The sequence below is a fragment of the Microcaecilia unicolor genome, chromosome 6 (genome assembly GCF_901765095.1).
Source record: "Microcaecilia unicolor chromosome 6, aMicUni1.1, whole genome shotgun sequence".
Classification (NCBI taxonomy): Eukaryota; Metazoa; Chordata; class Amphibia; order Gymnophiona; family Siphonopidae; genus Microcaecilia; species Microcaecilia unicolor.
In genome coordinates this window covers 162342958-162361606 of record NC_044036.1, presented here as the reverse complement: position 1 = coordinate 162361606, position 18649 = coordinate 162342958, and the positions used below count along the sequence as shown (strand labels likewise).

Sequence of the window (18649 nt, the reverse complement as noted above, 5' to 3'; positions counted from 1 at the left end):
GGGAGGGACCTGGCACCACCAGGTGTACACCACAAGCTGCTAACAGCCACTCAACCACTGTCTGTGCTAAACTAGGCCCAAAAAACACCAGTAGCCAGATCAAACCAGAGTTGCACAGAGTTCTCCCTCTGCTTGCTAGATAGAGAGAATACTGAGGTTTACTTGGCTGCATAGGTCCACATATAGCAAACCTCGGAGGTTCTCTCTATCGCCACCTGCCGGTAGAGGGACACAACCCACAAGTCTCTGGATTGATCTATGGGACGCTATGGAACTGGTAGATTTTTGAGGAAAAAAATCATGAGAAATCCTCTCTTCAAATGCCCTAATGCCAGCTCAGAGCTGGCACTATTTTTTACAGCAGTAAGGCATCTTTGTTTTGTGCACTGTTCTCTAAGCATTGGGAGGGAATAGGAAATGACCTCATTTACATGCACTTGACTATATTAGCATACTATTTGCTCTAATCTCGTTAGTGCCTGGCATGCTCGTTATTTCCTGTGCCTGAGCATTCTGTGCTCACTAATGCGGGCACTAATTTGGCTCTACTGGCCTCTTAGCACCCATGTTTGCTTCTGAACATCAGGGCCTCAGCACGTCAAACAACTAAGACTATAAGCGACGATAGTCTTCTTTGAAACTATCTGCTACATTGTTACTATGGAAAACTAATGAGAGAATATTCACATATTCAAATGAGAAGAAACGTTGAGAATGAGAGAAAGAGACTATGTAAATGCTGTAATTGCTATTGTCCCAAGGACCATAAGAATAGCCATACTCAGTCAGACCAATGGTCCATCTATCCCAGTATCCTGCTTCCAACAGTGGTCAATCCAAGTCACAAGTACCTGGCAGAAACCCAAATAGAACATTCCATGCTACCATTCCCAGGACAAGCAGTGGCTTCCCCATGTCTTTCTCAATACCAGACTATGAACTTTTCTGCCAGGAACTTGTCCAAACATTTTTTAAGCCCATATGCCAACCGCTGTTACCACATCCTCCACCGACGACTTCCAGAACTAAACTATTCTTTGAGTGAAAAAATATTTCCTCCTATTTGTTTTAAACATATTTCCATGTAATTTCATTGAGTGTCCCCTGGTTTTTGTACTTTTTGAAAGAGTGAAAAATCAATTCATTTTTACCTGTTACACTTCACTCAGGATTTTATAGACCTCAATCATATCCCCACCCTCCCTTTAGCCATCTCTTTTCCAAGCTGAAAAGCCCTCATATGGGAGGAGTTCCATTCTCTTTACAATTTTGGTCATTTTTCTTTAAACCTTTAAACTAGTCAGTCCCAGCCCTGATCCCGGATCAATAAATTTGTTATATAAGCAATCCCCCCCTCCATACGGTATCCGGGCACATACAAGGGACCCCTCCCCCTACTTACACAAATTTGTTCATTTTACTATTGTTATGCCGTTAACATAATGTAAGCTGCTTATGTCAAGCTATACCAATGGTGGTTAATAAATCACAATAAATAAGTAAAATACTCCGGATTTATTACAACAGATTTTAGAGATTGGATGAATCACTGTGTTCCAATTATTGTTCTGACCGACAAAATCTGGGGTAATTAGCAAAGCCATTTAATCAGGAAAACTGGCCTGTCTGAAAATTTTTCTTCTCAAGCTAGCTAAAAGCATGCACAGGTTTTCACAGAATGCATATTTTTTAGCAGGGGGGTGGTATTTAGATGTGGGGGAGAAGAAAAAGGACAATAGAGTCCACAGTGCAAAGTAAAAAGCTACTTTCTGCATCTGCTATTTGTGGGGTGGAAGAGTAGGAAGGAAGATACTAAATGCTTTTAGACCCCAATGACCAAGGAAATGTGGGCACTAGAGGCCATGAGCGCCGGACTACCACCCACATTTGCCAGCACCGGATGATTAGAGCTGGCAAGCGCATGTAACAATGAGCTCACCAGCTCTGAATGCAATCAGCATGCAAATGCATGCTAAACGGGTCATTACCTATTCCTCCCCAATACTCAGTAGGCAGCATGCCAAACAAGGGTGCTGCTCTCGCAGCAATCCTATGCCAGCTCAGAACTGGCGTTAGGTTTTGCCAGGACATTGGGTAGGAATGAAGGGACCCTGTTCAGCACACATTTGCGTGCTTCCAGGCCCCCATTGCCCCCAGCCCCCTCAAGTGCAAGGGGGCATGGAGGTCCAGTGGACCTAAAGACCCCCCCCAACCCCTCAAACACAAGAGAGCCTGGAGGTCTGATGGACCTCCAGTCCCTTCAACCCAGGGCCTGTATGGCATCATGGGTTATGGTGGTAGGAGCGGGGGGTGAGTGGCCTGAGAGTCCACCAGACCTCCAGGCCCTCTTTGTGGGAGTATGTCGGGTCAGGGTGGGGGGGCCTGGAGGTCCAGGTTTGACGGGTCCAGGAGAAAATCCAGGACCTGTCAGACCTCTTATGCAGGTTTGACAGGCGCGGGAGAAAATCCTGGACCTGTCAAACCTCTTCTGAGGGAAGATCGTGCCAGAGTGAATAAATCAGCATGCTATTAGCGTTTATCATAGGGGTGCTATTTCCCTGTGCTGTTTCGGCGGTAATTTTACTGCGCTGTTCGGAACAGCACCGGGAAATAGATCATTGGCCTGTTAGTGTGAACTTACACTGATTTTCAAAGAGAAACTTCCAGAGTAGTTTCCCTTTGAAAACTATTGATAAACTCTGTTCAGTAAAAATTCTCACATCATGTCCAGCTACATGAAGCTACTCAGAATTGCCCCGTCCATCACTACTTTTCCACCAAAATACCCTTTTAAGCCTTCATGAAAAAGCAACTCATGGTTATGATATAAAGAAATGCATACCTAATATTTTCAAATTTTTCAATTAGGGCGTTGATGCCTGAGGATGTTTTCACTTGCTCCTTCTCCTTAAGGATATAGTTCTTGGTGTTTTGGGGATTGGCTGGTAAGGGTTTGGAAGGAGCTGGAGGGATGAACTGAAGTACTCCTTCCTGGCCAATGATTTTCAAGTGGACAGGTTTAGGAGGCACTAATAAAGAAAAAGGAGAAAATGCAAATATTAATGTTTCCCTCAGGGTCAATTTCTCCAAATAGTTTTGCACATACTATGACAGCAATGAACCTCATTCCTAAACCAGAGCTTGTGGAGTATGATCAGTCTCTCAAATTTACTGTTAATGCTCACTGTAAAAACTGCATTGTGCCAAAGAGAGCTTCCCTCTGGAGTTTTTTTTTAAAGATGTAACATGTAGAGGCAACCTATCCAGGTGCTTTTGGAAATTTTTTGATCAAGCCTGTGCCACACAAAATGCTGGGAAATATTTCTGTACCTTTCTGCCACATTGTTTGGGTCTCAGATTGCATTTCTTGGTACCTGCATAGTAACATAGTAAATGACAGCAGATAAAGACCTGTACGGTCCATCCAGTCTGCCCAACAAGATAAACTCATTTTACATGGTATGTGATACTTTATACCAGAGTTTGATTTGTCCTTGCCATTCTCATGGCACAGATCGTAGAAGTCTGCCCAGCACTGTTCTTGTACTAAGTTCTGAAGCGAATATCGAAACCCCTTAAAATTTACACTCCAGCCCATCCATATCTATTCAGTCACGATCAGGGAACAGACCACAGAAGACTGCCCAACACCGGTTTTGTTTCCCAATTACCGGCGTCACCAACTAGTCTCCACTAAGATTCCATGGATCCATTCCTTCTAAACAAGATTCCTTTGTGTTTATCCCATGCATATTTTAATTCCATTACCATTTTCATCTCCACCACTTGAGGTTCTCTCTCTTTCTCCATGAGATTCACAGAGTAATTGGTTGAGACTGATACCTTTATGATTACCACAATGCTATTCTGGTGTTTTTCTTAGTCATATGTGTTTCAATTAAAAAAAAAAGTCTATTATTTCTTATGTAAGCAGCAAAAATGTATTTCCCATGCAAAATAAGGCTGTCAGTATCCTTGCCCAAGTAAGATACCTTCTAAGCATACATTTATGTCAACTACCAGAAAACAGTGTTACTCTTTATGATAGCAAATGTTCACTTCCTTGTTGCCAAACAGGATGCACACAGACAGAAGTTTTCAGTTTCAAAGACCCATTGTATCCTTTCCTATGCTTCAAATATCCATATTACACACACTTTTTAAGGAATGATAATCTCTAGCATGAACCAATGTGCTAATATATATCTTTATATAAGAAAACAGTGTATAATTTTATATATGCCATGCTATAAAGTAATATGTTTAATGCAAGGAAACTATTGCAGACAAAGAGTAGACGCCACCCTTTCAGTCCTGTGGTACACCATTCTTACGAGTTTCCTTCCTCTTTTGGTACTGTGCAACATTATATCTCAATAGCATACAAGTTACAAATTAATCACTTACATAGGTATAAAACCTGAAACAGTTTTAAAATATGTAGCTTTTCTGATCAGATCCAAGATTTAGAAACTCAAGGTTTGAGCAAAGATCAGTGTGTATGGCTGTGGCCATCTTGGTTACTGGAAAAAGAGGAATGTATCAACTTATTTGCTAGACCTCAGGTTCCTCCCCCCCCCCCCAACTTGACCACTGATGGAATGCTCTGCATCAGCTCCTGCTATTTGATCATAGAAGGAGGAGGGGGACCCAAACACCGGGCTACTTTTCTGAATATTTGGGGAGACTATCTTCACACACTTTTCCCTACAACTAGAGGCAACATTTTAAATGTCCCATGAGAGAAGGAGCTCAGTAGCTGCCCTGGTAGTAGGCATTATGTAGTTTCATAAGACTATAAACCATAGGAGGTGGGGTGGGGAGAAAGGAGGGTGGAGGAATGGGAGAGGGGTGGAAGGGAGAAGAAAGCAGTGATAGGATTCTGGAAGAACATGGGCACAGGAAGAAGGGGCATCTATGTCCAGTATCTCCCTTCCAGACCTGCCAGCTGACCTGTACTGCTGCACTGTGGTGGCCACGAGGGGCGAAGCCAGACTTCGGCGGGAGGGGGGTCCAGAGCCCAAGGTAAGGGGGCACATTTTGGCCCCCCCTGGCGCCACTGCCCCCCCGCCGCCGCCTCCAACTTTGATGACCCTCTTGACCCCCCTCCTGCCGCCAACCCTCCCCCACCGTCGCCTACCATTGCTGGTGGGGGACCCCAATCCCCGCCAGCCGAGGTCCTCTTCTTCCCGCAAAGGCTTCGTTCTGTTTCTGACGTCCTGCATGTCAGACTCACAGAATAGAAAATGGAAGAAGCTGGAAGGAAGAGATCAATGCCGCGACGGATGTGGGGAGAAAGTAAAGACAGACTGATCTGCAAGGCTTCTTTCTGTTTCTGTGAGTCTGACATCCACGTCAGAAACAGAATGAAGCCTTCAAGGGAAGAAGAGGACCTCCTCGGCTGGTGGGGATTGGGGTCCCCTGCCAGTAAAGGTAGCCCACGGCGACGGCGGGGGAGGGTCGGCGGCGGGAGGGGGGGGGTCAAGAGGGTCATCAGCAGGGGGGTCCAGGGTCAAATCTACGGGGGCCCAGGCCCCCCTATCTACACCACTGGTGGCCACATCAATCCTTCCCAGGACCTGTGGTAGCGTCAGTGGTCATAACAGTAAAGAACCACAGGGTCGCATCGAGCTTGCAAGTATGCTGAAAACAAGCCTCCACCACATCCCATCCTCTAATGTTTCAGTCTTCCTGTTTTGGTGGGGGTGGGATGCAGCAGACGCTTGTTTTCAGTGTGCTCACAGGGAAAAGCTGGACACAGGGAGAATAGGGAGATGCTGGGTGGAGGAGACAGAGAGATGGGAGAGAGAAACGTTAGAGTTCATGAAAGATTAGTAAATAAGACTGGGACAGGAAAGAGTGGTAGGGACAGGAAACGCTGAGGTGAGGGAAAGAAAGCTGTAGATACGTGCTGTAAAAAACAGGGATATTGAGAGATTGGTAAGAATTGAAATCTGGATAGGGAAGCAGAATAGAAAATGGAAGAAGCTGGAAGGAAGAGATCAATGCCGCGACGGATGTGGGGACAAAGTGAAGACAGGATAGAAAGAGAAAAAATGGCAAATGGACAGGACTAGAGACCCTGGAAACAGAGCCAATTTGTCTCATGCATAGAACACATAGCATGAACACTTACGTTTATGCACTTGTGACCTGCCAGACAGATCCAGATGCCAGTTAACTCTATTGCAGGTCTTTGGAGATGAGGTAAATGCATTACAAAGAAAGAATTCCATGTCTCAGCAAATAAGTTGAACGACAATTCTCTAGTTCCTCACAACTAAATTGTTATAGCATAGAAGCATGTACAACTCCGGTATGTAATATCCTAGGCTGAGCCCTCATTGTTTTCTGTAATATTCATACTTCCTCCATAAAAAGGGCAAAAATTAGCTTTGTCATTTCATGATCTTTTTAACCTGAAGTTACAGCCCCATTCCTCCGACCCTCCGCCCCCCCCCCCCCCCCCCCCCCCCCCCAAAAAAAAAACAATTTCTGGCTGTTTCCTCTGTCATCAATACTGGACACTATTGAACAGCATTGCCCCCCAAACTTAAAATAAATAATAATTTAAACCCAAATAAAACAAAAAAAAATCCTGCAAACACGAAGAGACCCTTTTATTAAAGCTTAGCGCACCTAAGTGTCATGTGGCTTACAAGTATAACATAGGATGCACAGCATTTAGCACATGCCCAATTCCTTTAGCACGCACTAAGCTTTAGTAAAAGGGCCCCCAAATGAAAGCCAACATCCTAATGGCAAAGGATGTTGAAGGATTATTAACACTGTAAGATTGTAAGCCCTCTGAAGACAGGGAAATACCTACTGTAGCTGAATGTACTACTGGAAAAGTATATAACATATCTGCCTTTGAGTACTAATGTTTGCATAATATTGTATTATAATACAATAAAACATTATAACAAAACAAAACAGCTGCTAAAAAATAAAAATAAAAAAATAATTTTAATCAGGTAGAACAAATTAAGAAATGCCCTCAAATTAATCTAGCACTTTTGTATTATAATTGGAATGTTCCTTCCCTCCTCCCTCATTTATTGGTATCTTCTTTACAGTCTGTTATTTCCTGTTCAATAGTGGTCTGTGTATTTCTTCAGTTCAAGAAGTATTTCCTTGATTTGTATATTACCACTTGAATAAATTAAATAAATAAAATTAATTGGAATATTTTCTCATAAATATGGTTGTATGAAGGTCTATTTTAAAGCCACTTTGCTTATAGGTGCTGTAAACTAGTTCTCAAACTACTACATTATTGTACATTGTTTAATATATTGTAAACTGCTTTACAACCTAGTTGTATTATGTTGTATAACAAATTAATAAATCAAACACTTGCCCTGGGGTTTCTGTAGAGGAATCTTTTTGATCGATAAAGATTTGGCTTTGGACCTTCTTCCAGTGTGAGGAATGCATGGTATAGGGCTGATATGCTGCTGAAGCTTGTCCGAAGTTTCCTGTAGTGAACTTGACTCAGTTTGACATCTAATTTGAGATGCAGCATCCAGGCACCCTGAAAAGAAAATGAATTAACGTTCACTTCCTGTGGCTTAAAAACAACATGCACACTAGTTTCAGCTGTAGAGGCTGCATTTACAGGTTGAAAAACAAAAATAAAAAGATTGCATTTGGCTTTACAAATTCAGCATTGGCTACATAATAACATAGTAAATGACAGCATATAAAAGATCTGTATGGTCCATCCAGTTTGCCCATCAAGGCAGAGAGAGCTGCACCCCCCCCTCCCCCCCGTGGTAGTTACACTCCATGATTAAACACTGGCATCACAAACAGGTCAGTTGGAAAATTTAACAAAGGTGATCCAGCGAATGAAGAGCAGATGAAAGTTCACCAAAACAGTATTATCGAGGAGGAACCAAACTTGGCTAAGTTTCGGCTTTGCCTTCGCCAAGGGTCACCAGATGCCTTCAAAACAAAAACTGAAAGATTCAGTAAAAAGACATCTTCAGAAGTGTCTTGGCAAACATCCTTCTTGCGTCTGTTCATCACAGTAAAAGTGAACAAGATGAAACAGTGATCTGTGCTTAAAGTGAAGTAATGGACGGCAGATCTGTGAGTCTATCACAGGTAATGGGTTTATTCTTTTGGTGATTTTTACATGAATTATTTAATACACTGTTATTGGGAGTCTTGGAGTACCCTGGAAGACAGGTTGTTGAACCACCTCTCCAGCACAGGGTTTGTGTTAGAAGAAGCACAGGAGGGGGCTCTGGTGGCTGTGAGAAGCAGCAGGGGGAGCTGCCTCTGATGGCCAACTAGTTCAAGCTAAGGGAGTATTATAATATTACATAGTATTATAGTATAATGCCACTGTTGCTCCATGGTGCAACCTCACCTTGAGTATCATGTTCAAATCTGGTCATTGTATCTCAAAAAAAGATATAACGGAATTAGAATTAGAAAAGCTTCAAAGAGTGACCAAAATGATAAAGGCTAAAGAGGTTTGGGCTCTTCAGCTTGGAAAAGAGACGGCTGAGGGGGTATACGATTGAGGTCTATAAAATCTTAAGTGGTGTAGAATGTGTACAAATAATCAATTTTTCACTCATTCAAAAAGTTAAAAGACCAGGGGACACTCAATGAAATTACAAGGAAATAGTTTTAAAACAAAGAGGAGGAAATATTTTTTCACTCAAAGAATAGTTAAGGTCTGGAACCCGCTGCCAGAGGATGTGGTAACAGCGGTTAGCGTATCTGGGTTTAAAAAAAGGTTTGGACAAGCTCCTGGAGGAAAGGTCCATAGTCTGTTATTGAGATGGACATGGGGGAAGCCTCTGCTTGCCCCAGGATTGGTAGCATGGAATGTTGCTACTGTTTGGGTTTCTGCCAGGTACTTGTGACTTGGATTGGCCACTGTTGGAAGCAGAATACTGGGCTAGATGGACCATTGGTCTGGCCCAGTATGACTATTCTTATGGAGCAGTACAGGCACAGGAGAAAGGATGTAAAGAGGGTCTGGAGGTGTGGCCTAGGGATAAGAGCACTGACATTCATGGAAACCCATTCAAATTCCACTTTTGTTCCCTGTGATCTCCACTGCCTCAGGTTACAACTTAGATGGTAAGCCTTCTCAGGAATTTAACTCACTTTGACCTACTACTGAAAAACACAGTAACACAGTAAATGACAGTAGTTAAAGATCTGCACAATCCATCCAGTCTGTCCAGAGCTACACTCCCTACTCTGTGCAGGTTACATTCCTTTATGATTAAAAAGGTGTAAACTAAATCCAAACAAGGAATGGACTTCCTAGGATTTCAAATGGGGTGTACTTGCTAGGTCCCCCTCATTTCCTGAGATGTATTCAAAGGTTCCACAACCAGACACTCCCAGGTACCCATTAGCAGTAGAGGCCTGCAGGTACCAAGCCAATGGGTGCCTGGGAGTGTCTGGTTGTGGAACCTTTGAGTACATCTCAGGAAATGAGGGGGGCCTAGCAAGTACACCCTATTTGAAACCCTGGGAAGTCCACTTTTGTGTAAGAAGAACTGGAATATTTAGACAAAGTGTTTTGAAAAATTCTTAATTAAATCTTAAAAACAGCCTCAATATTCTTTAATTCCTGATTTTTCCTATCGAGGGAGGCAAATAACAAAAAAACACTCTTCTAAGATTGCATCACACATAACTGCTTATATGTGATTGGCATTCTGGTGAATTTTCCAACTAGGGAGAAAACAGAAGAATCTCTGCAGAAGCAACACTGGCAGTACAGACAGCAAAGATGGTCCAGGAAATGAAGCACAGGTTCAACAAAACAGGTTTTATTGAGGAGGGACCAAACTTAGCAAATAATTTTTTTCTCTCCTGTGTAAACAGAGACTTGAGATCAGAAACAGTTCAGACTATCAACTGTCTGTCTAATTTTTCTATTTTGCCTTTTGCTCTGTATATGCTTCCACTTTTGGACCTACCTTTATATACTGGAAGGATATACTCTATCCTCATGGACAGCTAAGGATCTGAGTTGGTTAGAGGTTCCCTTTCAAGTCATCACCAATAAAAGTATTTTATCTTTCCACATGATCTCCAGTCTCTCAAAAATTCAAACCTCTCTTTACACTCATCTTTCAGTCACGCATTCAGGGTTTTTTTTACCAAAGGAATAAAATGAGACCTGCTGCAGATAACTCAAGCTAATTTTTTATCCCCTGAAGTTCCTGATGCAGCACAACTTGTCTTTCCCCTTGCCATATGCCACAGAAAACATCAGCTTAACAGCTACATAAGAAACTCCCCTTATTTCCTGACCTTCTCTTGAACTACTGACTTCTTCTCTAGCCAGACAAAAAGTCAAGAACCAAACTGCATACTTAGGGGAAAAAAACAGTAATATTTATCTATTATCTAGTGAGAAAGGTAACCCCCCACCTAAAAAAAGGCTAATAGGGCTGAGAATCTGAAAAACAAACTGGTATACATTCCAACCAGAACATATATATATATATATATATACACACACACACACACACATATAAAAATAGAACAGAGAAGTACATTGCATACTGCCATGAGGTACAGAACCCAGAAACTCAGCTATTTAAGAACAGTAAACCTCACAGTAAGCCTCTAGTATATATTTTCAAGGTCAGAGCAATCTACTGTATAAATTGATATGGTAGTTCTACTAACCTTCGATAGGCACATGGACAATTTTTGTAGAGTCAGAAGGTCCAGGACCCAGTGAGCCACCAATGAAATTTTGCAGGATGGGGGTGGAAATGGCGACAGGGGGTCCAATAGGCTTTTTTTTTTTTAATATATCCCCTTCCTGGTAGTGCATGAGCCAATCCCCACTCATACTGTATAGAGGCCTCTGTGTTAACATTTTTCTATAATCTCAAACACATTTGGTATCCCACTGAAGATCCAGACTCAGTCGTGATCTTCTATAAGCAAGACGAGGGGCTAAATTTATTTCATAATTCAATTTGTAGAGTGGATATTTAACAAAACGGAATCCCAATTATTATAGGCTTTGTTTTCCTTAGGAAATATCTACTTTTGCTCAAAGAACATATTGCAGAACTTACAAACTGAAACAGAATGTATATTTGGGCCAGATATAGAGGGCAATGACAGGAAACACTTCTGACATGCTGAATAAGAGACATGGTCAAGGGAAGGTGAAGATGGTCGAAGTGGTGGTTTCTCTCTGCGGCAATATTCGTTTTGCACATACAATGAAGTAATGGACTCCACACCTAAGTCTGGGTATGTGGAATATGATCTCAGTCTCTCAAAATTTACTGCTAACATGCAATGTGGTATGCTCCTTATGGAGTTTTTTTTCCTATTTGTACATCCAATATTTAGGGAAGCGAAAGGGAAATGGGACTTGATATACAGCCTTTCTGTGGTTTTTGTATCTACATTCAAAGTGGTTTACATTGAGGCATATTTTCAAAGCACTTTGCCTTCCAAAGTTCCATAGAAACCTATGGAACTTTGGAAAGCTAAGTGCTTTGAAAATATGCCTCATAGTATATACATAATAAATGGCCGATTCAATTAATAGTCAGACTGGTCTCAAAATATATATTTCTGTACTTAATTAGACCAATCCCCAATATATATATGGATTTCTTTATTTTTCTTTGAATATCGTTCACATCCTTATTCACAGTCCATGTTGTTCTATTATATTACTATATTCGTTTTTAGAATGCCTCAGTGATGTGTGTCGTCCACCACCCTTGCAGGCTTTATGTGGCGACCCATATAAACATCAACCTCTTCATCAGCCCTATTTTAGGCTACTTAAACAATACTTTATATTTTATAGACTCTTTGAACACTTATCTTATCTGTCGGACTCGGGGGTATCACTGTCCGACATGCATGTTTCGCTTGCAACGGCAAGCTGTCTCAAGGACCTACCCCTACGAAAGAAAAATAGTAAATCAAACTCTATCTCTCCTAGATGAACATCCTCACCTCACACCCAAAAGAGACATACTACCCTATTATTTTCATAACTGCTTACCCAGTAGTCTTCTTAGCGCCAGCTCCACCATAGTATTACTTAGTGAAGATGGCGGCGGCGTGTTTCAGAATTTTATTTCCACGCTTACTCAATGACGTCAATAGCCCCGCCCCCTCAGAGTCTCCTCGGCTTCCCTTTATTAAATCAAAGACCTCCAATCTAACTCTGCGTTTAGGCCTTTAGGTGTAACTGTTTGAAGCCAAAATATGAACCACTGTTCTCTAAAATTTAATATTTTTGTTATAGACCCCCCTTCCCTCCTTTTTTCTATATTTTCTACAATCCTCCATCTCAGATCTTCTATTTTATGCTGTTTCTGCAGCCAATGTTCTACCAGCGGAGCTTGCCTATTTTGTGTTGTTATTCTAGATTTATGTTCGTTTAATCTAATCTTAATAGGTCTTGTGCTCCTACCTATATATATAAGCTCACATGGACACATGATCGCATATACAACCCCACTACTATCACAATCTGTCATTCTATCATTTTTTAAAATCTTATCTTTTGCAGGTGGTATCCATACTTCACCTGTCACTGCCAAATCACACCATTGGCAATGACCACACTTTTTTTGACCTCCTTTAAATGATACCTCAGGGAGAAAGTTCTTAAATTTGTTTATACTTAAACGTTCTCCTATAGATTTTCCTTTTGTGTAAGATATCACAGGGAATTCCCCAAAACACGGGTATAGTTGAAGAACATGCCAGTGGTTCTTTATAAACTGTACCGTTCTCTGACTCATCTGATTAAAAGGCAAGACACATGTCAAGCCTACTTCATCCTTCTCATTCCCCTCCTGCAGTAGTAGTGGGCGTTGAGCAAACCGTGCTCTAATGTAAGCTTTCTTCACCGAGGATTTTGGATACCCTCTAGCTAAAAATCTAGTTTTTAGTGCTTTAGCTTGTTGTTTAAACTCAGATAGCGTGGAGCACACTCTTCTGACTCTTAAAAATTGGCTCACAGGCAAATTGTATTTCAGATGGTAAGGATGGAAACTACCAAATTGTAGAAAAGTGTTCTTACTTACAGGTTTTCTATAGAGAGTGGAACATAAACTATCCCCCTCTCTATAGATCCAGAGATCTAAAAATTCTATCGCCTGTTTACTTGCACCCATAGTGAATGTGATGTTCGAGTCTAAAGCATTCAACCAACTCAGAAATTCATCCAGAGCCGATTTAGAGCCCGTCCAAATGAAAAAAACATCATCTAAAAAGCGTTTCCATAATTGTACAGATGTAAAAAATCTCGAGGAATATATTTTAGCTTCAAGTCTAGCCACATATAAAGTAGCTACTGAGGGAGCTAAAGTTGCTCCCATAGCTACACCTTGTGTCTGAAGGTAAAATTTGTCATTGAACCAAAAATAATTTTTACAAATCACTAGTTCAGCTAATGATAGAATAAACTCGGAAGAGATCCGTTGAGCTGCTGTCCGGGATTCTAATGTCTCCTTTATCACTTGTAAAGCCCCCTCCTGAGGAATCTTCGTGTAGAGTGACACTATGTCCAAGGTAACCAGCCATACGTCCTCAGTCACTAAGTCAACAGATTCTAAATGTCTTAAAAAATGGGAAGAATCTTTTATATATGAGGGCATCTGTTGGACTGATTGTTTCAAAAATGTATCCACAAAAATGGATAACGGTTCTAATATTGATGATCTCGTGGAGACTATAGGTCGTCCCGGTGGAGCAGTCAAACGTTTGTGTATCTTTGGAACAAAATATATCTTAGGAGTCTGAGCATCTTCTTCCACTAGAAATCTACCTTCCTTAGCTGTTATCATATTTCTTTTTACTGCTTCAGCTATCAGATCCTTAATTATACTTTTAAGCTCTTCCATCGGGTCAGTAGTCAATGTTCTATATGCTGTGTAGTCACTCAATTGTTTATTCGCTTCCTCCAGATACTGTTCTTTGTTCCACACCACTGTAGCCCCTCCTTTATCCGCCCTTATGATTATAATTCGAGATTCTTTTATCAAACTATCTAATGCTGACCATTGTCTCATAGACAAATTGTTCTTCCATCTTGGAAAACCACGGTCCATCTCAGCTCTCTCGACATCTCTTAAAACCAATTCTCTAAAAGTTGACACCACTGGGTTTATAACGCCCGGTGGATACCATTTAGAGGAAGGTTTCACAATGGATATATCAATAGAAGTCGGGTGGTCCATAAAATATATTTTGCATTGTAATTTCCTGAAAATCTTCTGCAGTGCTATCCTTAGGCGGAACGGATCATGATAAGCCGTAGGCACAAAACCCAGTCCCAAATTTAATACACTTTTTTGATCTTCAGACAAGGAAAATGTAGAAATATTTACTATGGTTTGCGTGTCTTCCGATTCTTGTAGTCCCCCGATCGATCTTGTCCTCGCGGGGGTTGTTGTCTCTCTCTTTGTTGAGCCCCCCTAGTTCTCATGCATCTATTTGATTGATCTCTTTCGTCACTACCTAAATTTCCTTGCTCTTGATCGCTACCAGTGCTCATTTCCCCACTGTCTTCAGATGAACCTTCAAACGCTACCTTTTTCTTGCTCATCTCCAATTGACCCCTCCTATGCCACGTATAGACTCTTCCAAGTTGATAATCTCGTTCATCCCTTTTCAGCTTCTTTATCTTCACTTGTTTAATGGAGTCTTTCATCGTTCGTATTGTCTTTTTCAATTCTTCCATTTGTTTATCGTATTCATCTGGAATCAGCATATTTTTCAAAATCTCTTCGCTAGTAGTGATCTGACTTTTAAGATCAATTTCTACTTGAATAGTAGTCTCTACAATGAGAGCCATGAGGTCTCGACTGCATTTATTCAATATAGCAGACCATTTATCCAAAAACTTTTTGTCAGTCGCAAAAATCTTTGGTTCTTTAATTATACGCAAACCCCTAGGAACCCAGGACTTTTTTAGGTATTGTGCCAGCGTACTCGCATGTAGCTCCGCCCTGATTAACCGCTTCTGAAGATTCTCAAGTTCCGCCCAGGCACTCTGGGAGTCGGGGCTTTCATCACTGAGGCATTCTAAAAACGAATATAGTAATATAATAGAACAACATGGACTGTGAATAAGGATGGTCATAGTATATACAGGCACTTATTTGTACCTGGGGCAATGGAGGGTTAAGTGACTTGCCCAGAGTCACAAGGAGCTGCAGTGGGAATTGAACCCAGTTCCCCAGGATCAAAGTCTGCTGCACTAACCATTAGGTTACTCCTCCACTCATTCCAAAGCGATATGGAAGTGCAGGAATCACAAGCTGGTTGATGGTTTGTATCTTATCCTTTGATGTTACAGCAGCATTCAATATTAAACTTTAATCTTCTGTAATGCTCTTTGCTTGGTATGCTCATATACCTAGAATGGTATATGAAAAAGCTGAACTGGATAAGGAACAAAAACCTGCAGACAGTCAAGGCACTATAGTTGACAACTGGCATATGTCCTCAGATACAGAGTGCTGCCCGGTTACTGTTGGGTTAGCGCAGGAACCCTTATCGCTACCTCAATGGGTGGCAGTAAGTGATCTCCCCAAAATGGCTCACGTTAAGTGGTTCAAAAAGATAGCCTTTTACCCGCTGTGGTAAAAAGGGGCCTTGGCACACATCAAAAACATCTGCTGATGCTAATGCACACCCCGCCCCCTTTTACCACAGCGAATGGCTGCTAATAGGTTTCAAGTTAATGTTGCTAAAACCCAGGCTCTTTTTCTATCTTAAACTAAGAGCTCTGTTTACTAAAAAGAACCCGAATTATAGCTACATCATGCAAGGTTCCACGTTAGGAGTTACGGACCAAGAAAGGGATCTGGGTGTCGTCGTCGATAACACACTGAAACCTTCTGCTCAGTGTGCTGCTGCGGCTAAGAAAGCGAATAGAATGTTGGGTATTATCAGGAAAGGTATGGAAAACAGGTGTGAGGATGTTATAATGCCGTTGTATCGCTCCATGGTGCGACCGCACCTTGAGTATTGTGTTCAATTCTGGTCGCCGCATCTCAAGAAAGATATAGTAGAATTGGGAAAGGTGCAGCGAAGGGCGACTAAAATGATAGCGGGGATGGGACGACTTCCCTATGAAGAAAGACTAAGGAGGCTAGGGCTATACAGCTTGGAGAAGAGACGGCTGAGGGGAGACATAATAGAGGTATATAAAATAATGAGTGGAGTGGAACAGGTGGATGTGAAGCGTCTGTTCACGCTTTCCAAAAATACTAGGACTAGGGGGCATGCGATGAAACTACAGTGTAGTAAATTTAAAACAAATCGGAGAAACTTTTTCTTCACCCAACGTGTAAACTCTGGAATTCGTTGCCAGAGAAAGTGGTGAAGGCGGTTAGCTTAGCAGAGTTTAAAAAGGGGTTGGACGGTTTCCTAAAGGACAAGTCCATAAACCGCTACTAAACGGACTTGGAAAACTCCAAAATTCCAGGAATAACATGTATAGAATGTTTGTACGTTTGGGAAGCTTGCCAGGTGCCCTTGGCCTGGATTGGCCGCTGTCGTGAACAGGATGCTGGGCTCGATGGACCCTTGGTCTTTTCCCAGTATGGCATTACTTATGTACTTATGTAAGGTGCGCTAGCGTTTTAGCACGTGCTAAAAATTTGCATGCACTAACCGTGTAGATGCTCATAGGAATATTATGGGCACCTACACAGTTAGCATGTGCTAATGCTTAGAGCGCGCTAATAATGCTAATGCGCCTCTAGCACAGCTTAGTAAACAGGATCCTAAATCTGACAGTTATCCTTCTTCGGTACTTAGGTATTCTGAATGATTCCTCTCTGTCTTTCTGAGGTCACTTAAAAATATCATTAAAACTGCTTTTCTTAAAGCTGCATCTGCTTCACAGAATGTGGGATTTAATGTCTTCTGAGACTTTTCATATAATTTTGCAGTTTTGTTCTTCCACATTTTGACTACTGCAATTCATTGCTTATTGGCCTTCCATCATATATCCTGAAACCTTTACAGATTGTCCAAAAGTCTGTTGCACATTTAATTCCTCGTACTGACCATATATCCTCCATATCAATCTCTTCATTGGCTTCTAATTGAGATGAGGAATCAATTTAAAGTACTGGCTCTTTAAATCCATTAAGAAAGAGGCCTCTGCCATTTTATCTGATTCGCTCAAGCTGTATAAGCCAACACAAAATCTCTGATCAATGGATAAATATTTACTCGACGTTCCCAGCTTTCATACATTCTTCTTGGCCATCACTCATCCACCTTAGAAGTTATTGGTCCAAAATGATGGAATTTGCTACTTTTACATTTATGAAAAATTCTCTCTCTTCTGCAATTTAGGAAAAGTTTAAGACCTATTTGTTTCAGAAAGCATACTCATCAAACCCTATTTAATCTAGCCTGGAAGAACCTTGTTTGTGGAGTATGGATAAAGCTCGCATGGAGTCTGTGGTATTTTATGTTTTATTCTTAATTGTGTATATTTTATTGTACGTTTGCTTTTCTGGAAAAGAGATAGCTGAGGGGAGATACGATTGAGGTCTACAAAATCCTGTGTGATGTAAATGTAGTAGAAATGGATCAATTTCTTACTCTTTCAAAAAGGTCAAAGACAGGGGGACACAATAAAATTACATGGAAATACTTTTAAAGATGTTACTGGTTCCCTACATGCTCGGCATGTTTCGCTGTTGCGCGTCATCAGGGGAACACCATGTCAGCTGTGGCAGGGCTTAGTCGCTTTTCAGACCAACCACAGCTGACATGGTGTTCCCCTGATGACGCGCAACAGTGAAACATGCCGAGCATGTAGGAAACCAGTAACATCTTTCACCGTGAGAGGATTGGATTTCAGTCCTGAGTTCAGGGAGTAGGACAACTACGGTTACGTTTTTAACTACATTGCGGATGGGGATCCCCACAGGACATTGACACATCTAAACACAGCTACCACCCTGGAATGAGCTAAGTAGCAATATTTTTTGCATAGTTTCTACTCTGGTTGGATGATTTAGATATAGGTAGCATCCAGAATATAAGAGGACAGGGAGGTGGTGAGGTGTGCAATGATGTTTTAAAGGGGCTTAAGCAGTATGTACTGCAAGTGAGTCCTGTGGACATAACTCCCTCTACTGAGCTCTACTAGCATATTTAAAATAAAAAAAAATTGTGTTTCACAGTGAACTGTTGTAGTTTTTAGTTTACACTTCAAGAGCAAATAGGTTTCCTGATACAGCACTTAGCAACAAGTAGGTGGGAACCGGACAGGATTTAGCTGCCCCGGAAGAGTGTATTGATCAAAGATAAAAATTAATGCCAAGTACTGCAGAGTGATGCATTTGGCTTGCAGAAACCCAAAAGAGAGAGAGATACCAGATAGGAGGGGAGAGTTTAGTAAGCTCGACTCAGGAGAGAGACCTTGGGGTGTTGGTGTCCGAGGATCTGAACGTGAAGAAACAATGTGACATGGCGATGGCCGTGGCCAGAAGGATGCTGGCCATAAGGATGCTGCAGAGAGGGGTATAATCAACAGAAGAAAGGAAGTGTTGATGCCGCTCTACAAGTCGTTGGTGAGACCCCACTTGGAGTATTGTGTTCAGTTTTGGAGGCTGTATCTTGCTAAAGATGTAAAAAG

At 41.6% G+C, this 18649-nt stretch overlaps 1 protein-coding gene across 1 annotated transcript in view; it reads right to left on the bottom strand.

Moving 5' to 3' along the window:
- FGD3 (FYVE, RhoGEF and PH domain containing 3) overlaps positions 1–18649 on the bottom strand; it is a 279110-nt gene that overhangs the window by 144837 nt on the left and 115624 nt on the right. The window contains exons 2-3 of the mRNA XM_030206131.1: positions 7364–7537; positions 2843–3029 (exon numbers count right to left, since the gene is read on the bottom strand). Coding sequence (XP_030061991.1) covers positions 2843–3029; positions 7364–7537 — 361 coding nt within the window. The remainder of the gene's footprint in view (positions 1–2842; positions 3030–7363; positions 7538–18649) is intronic.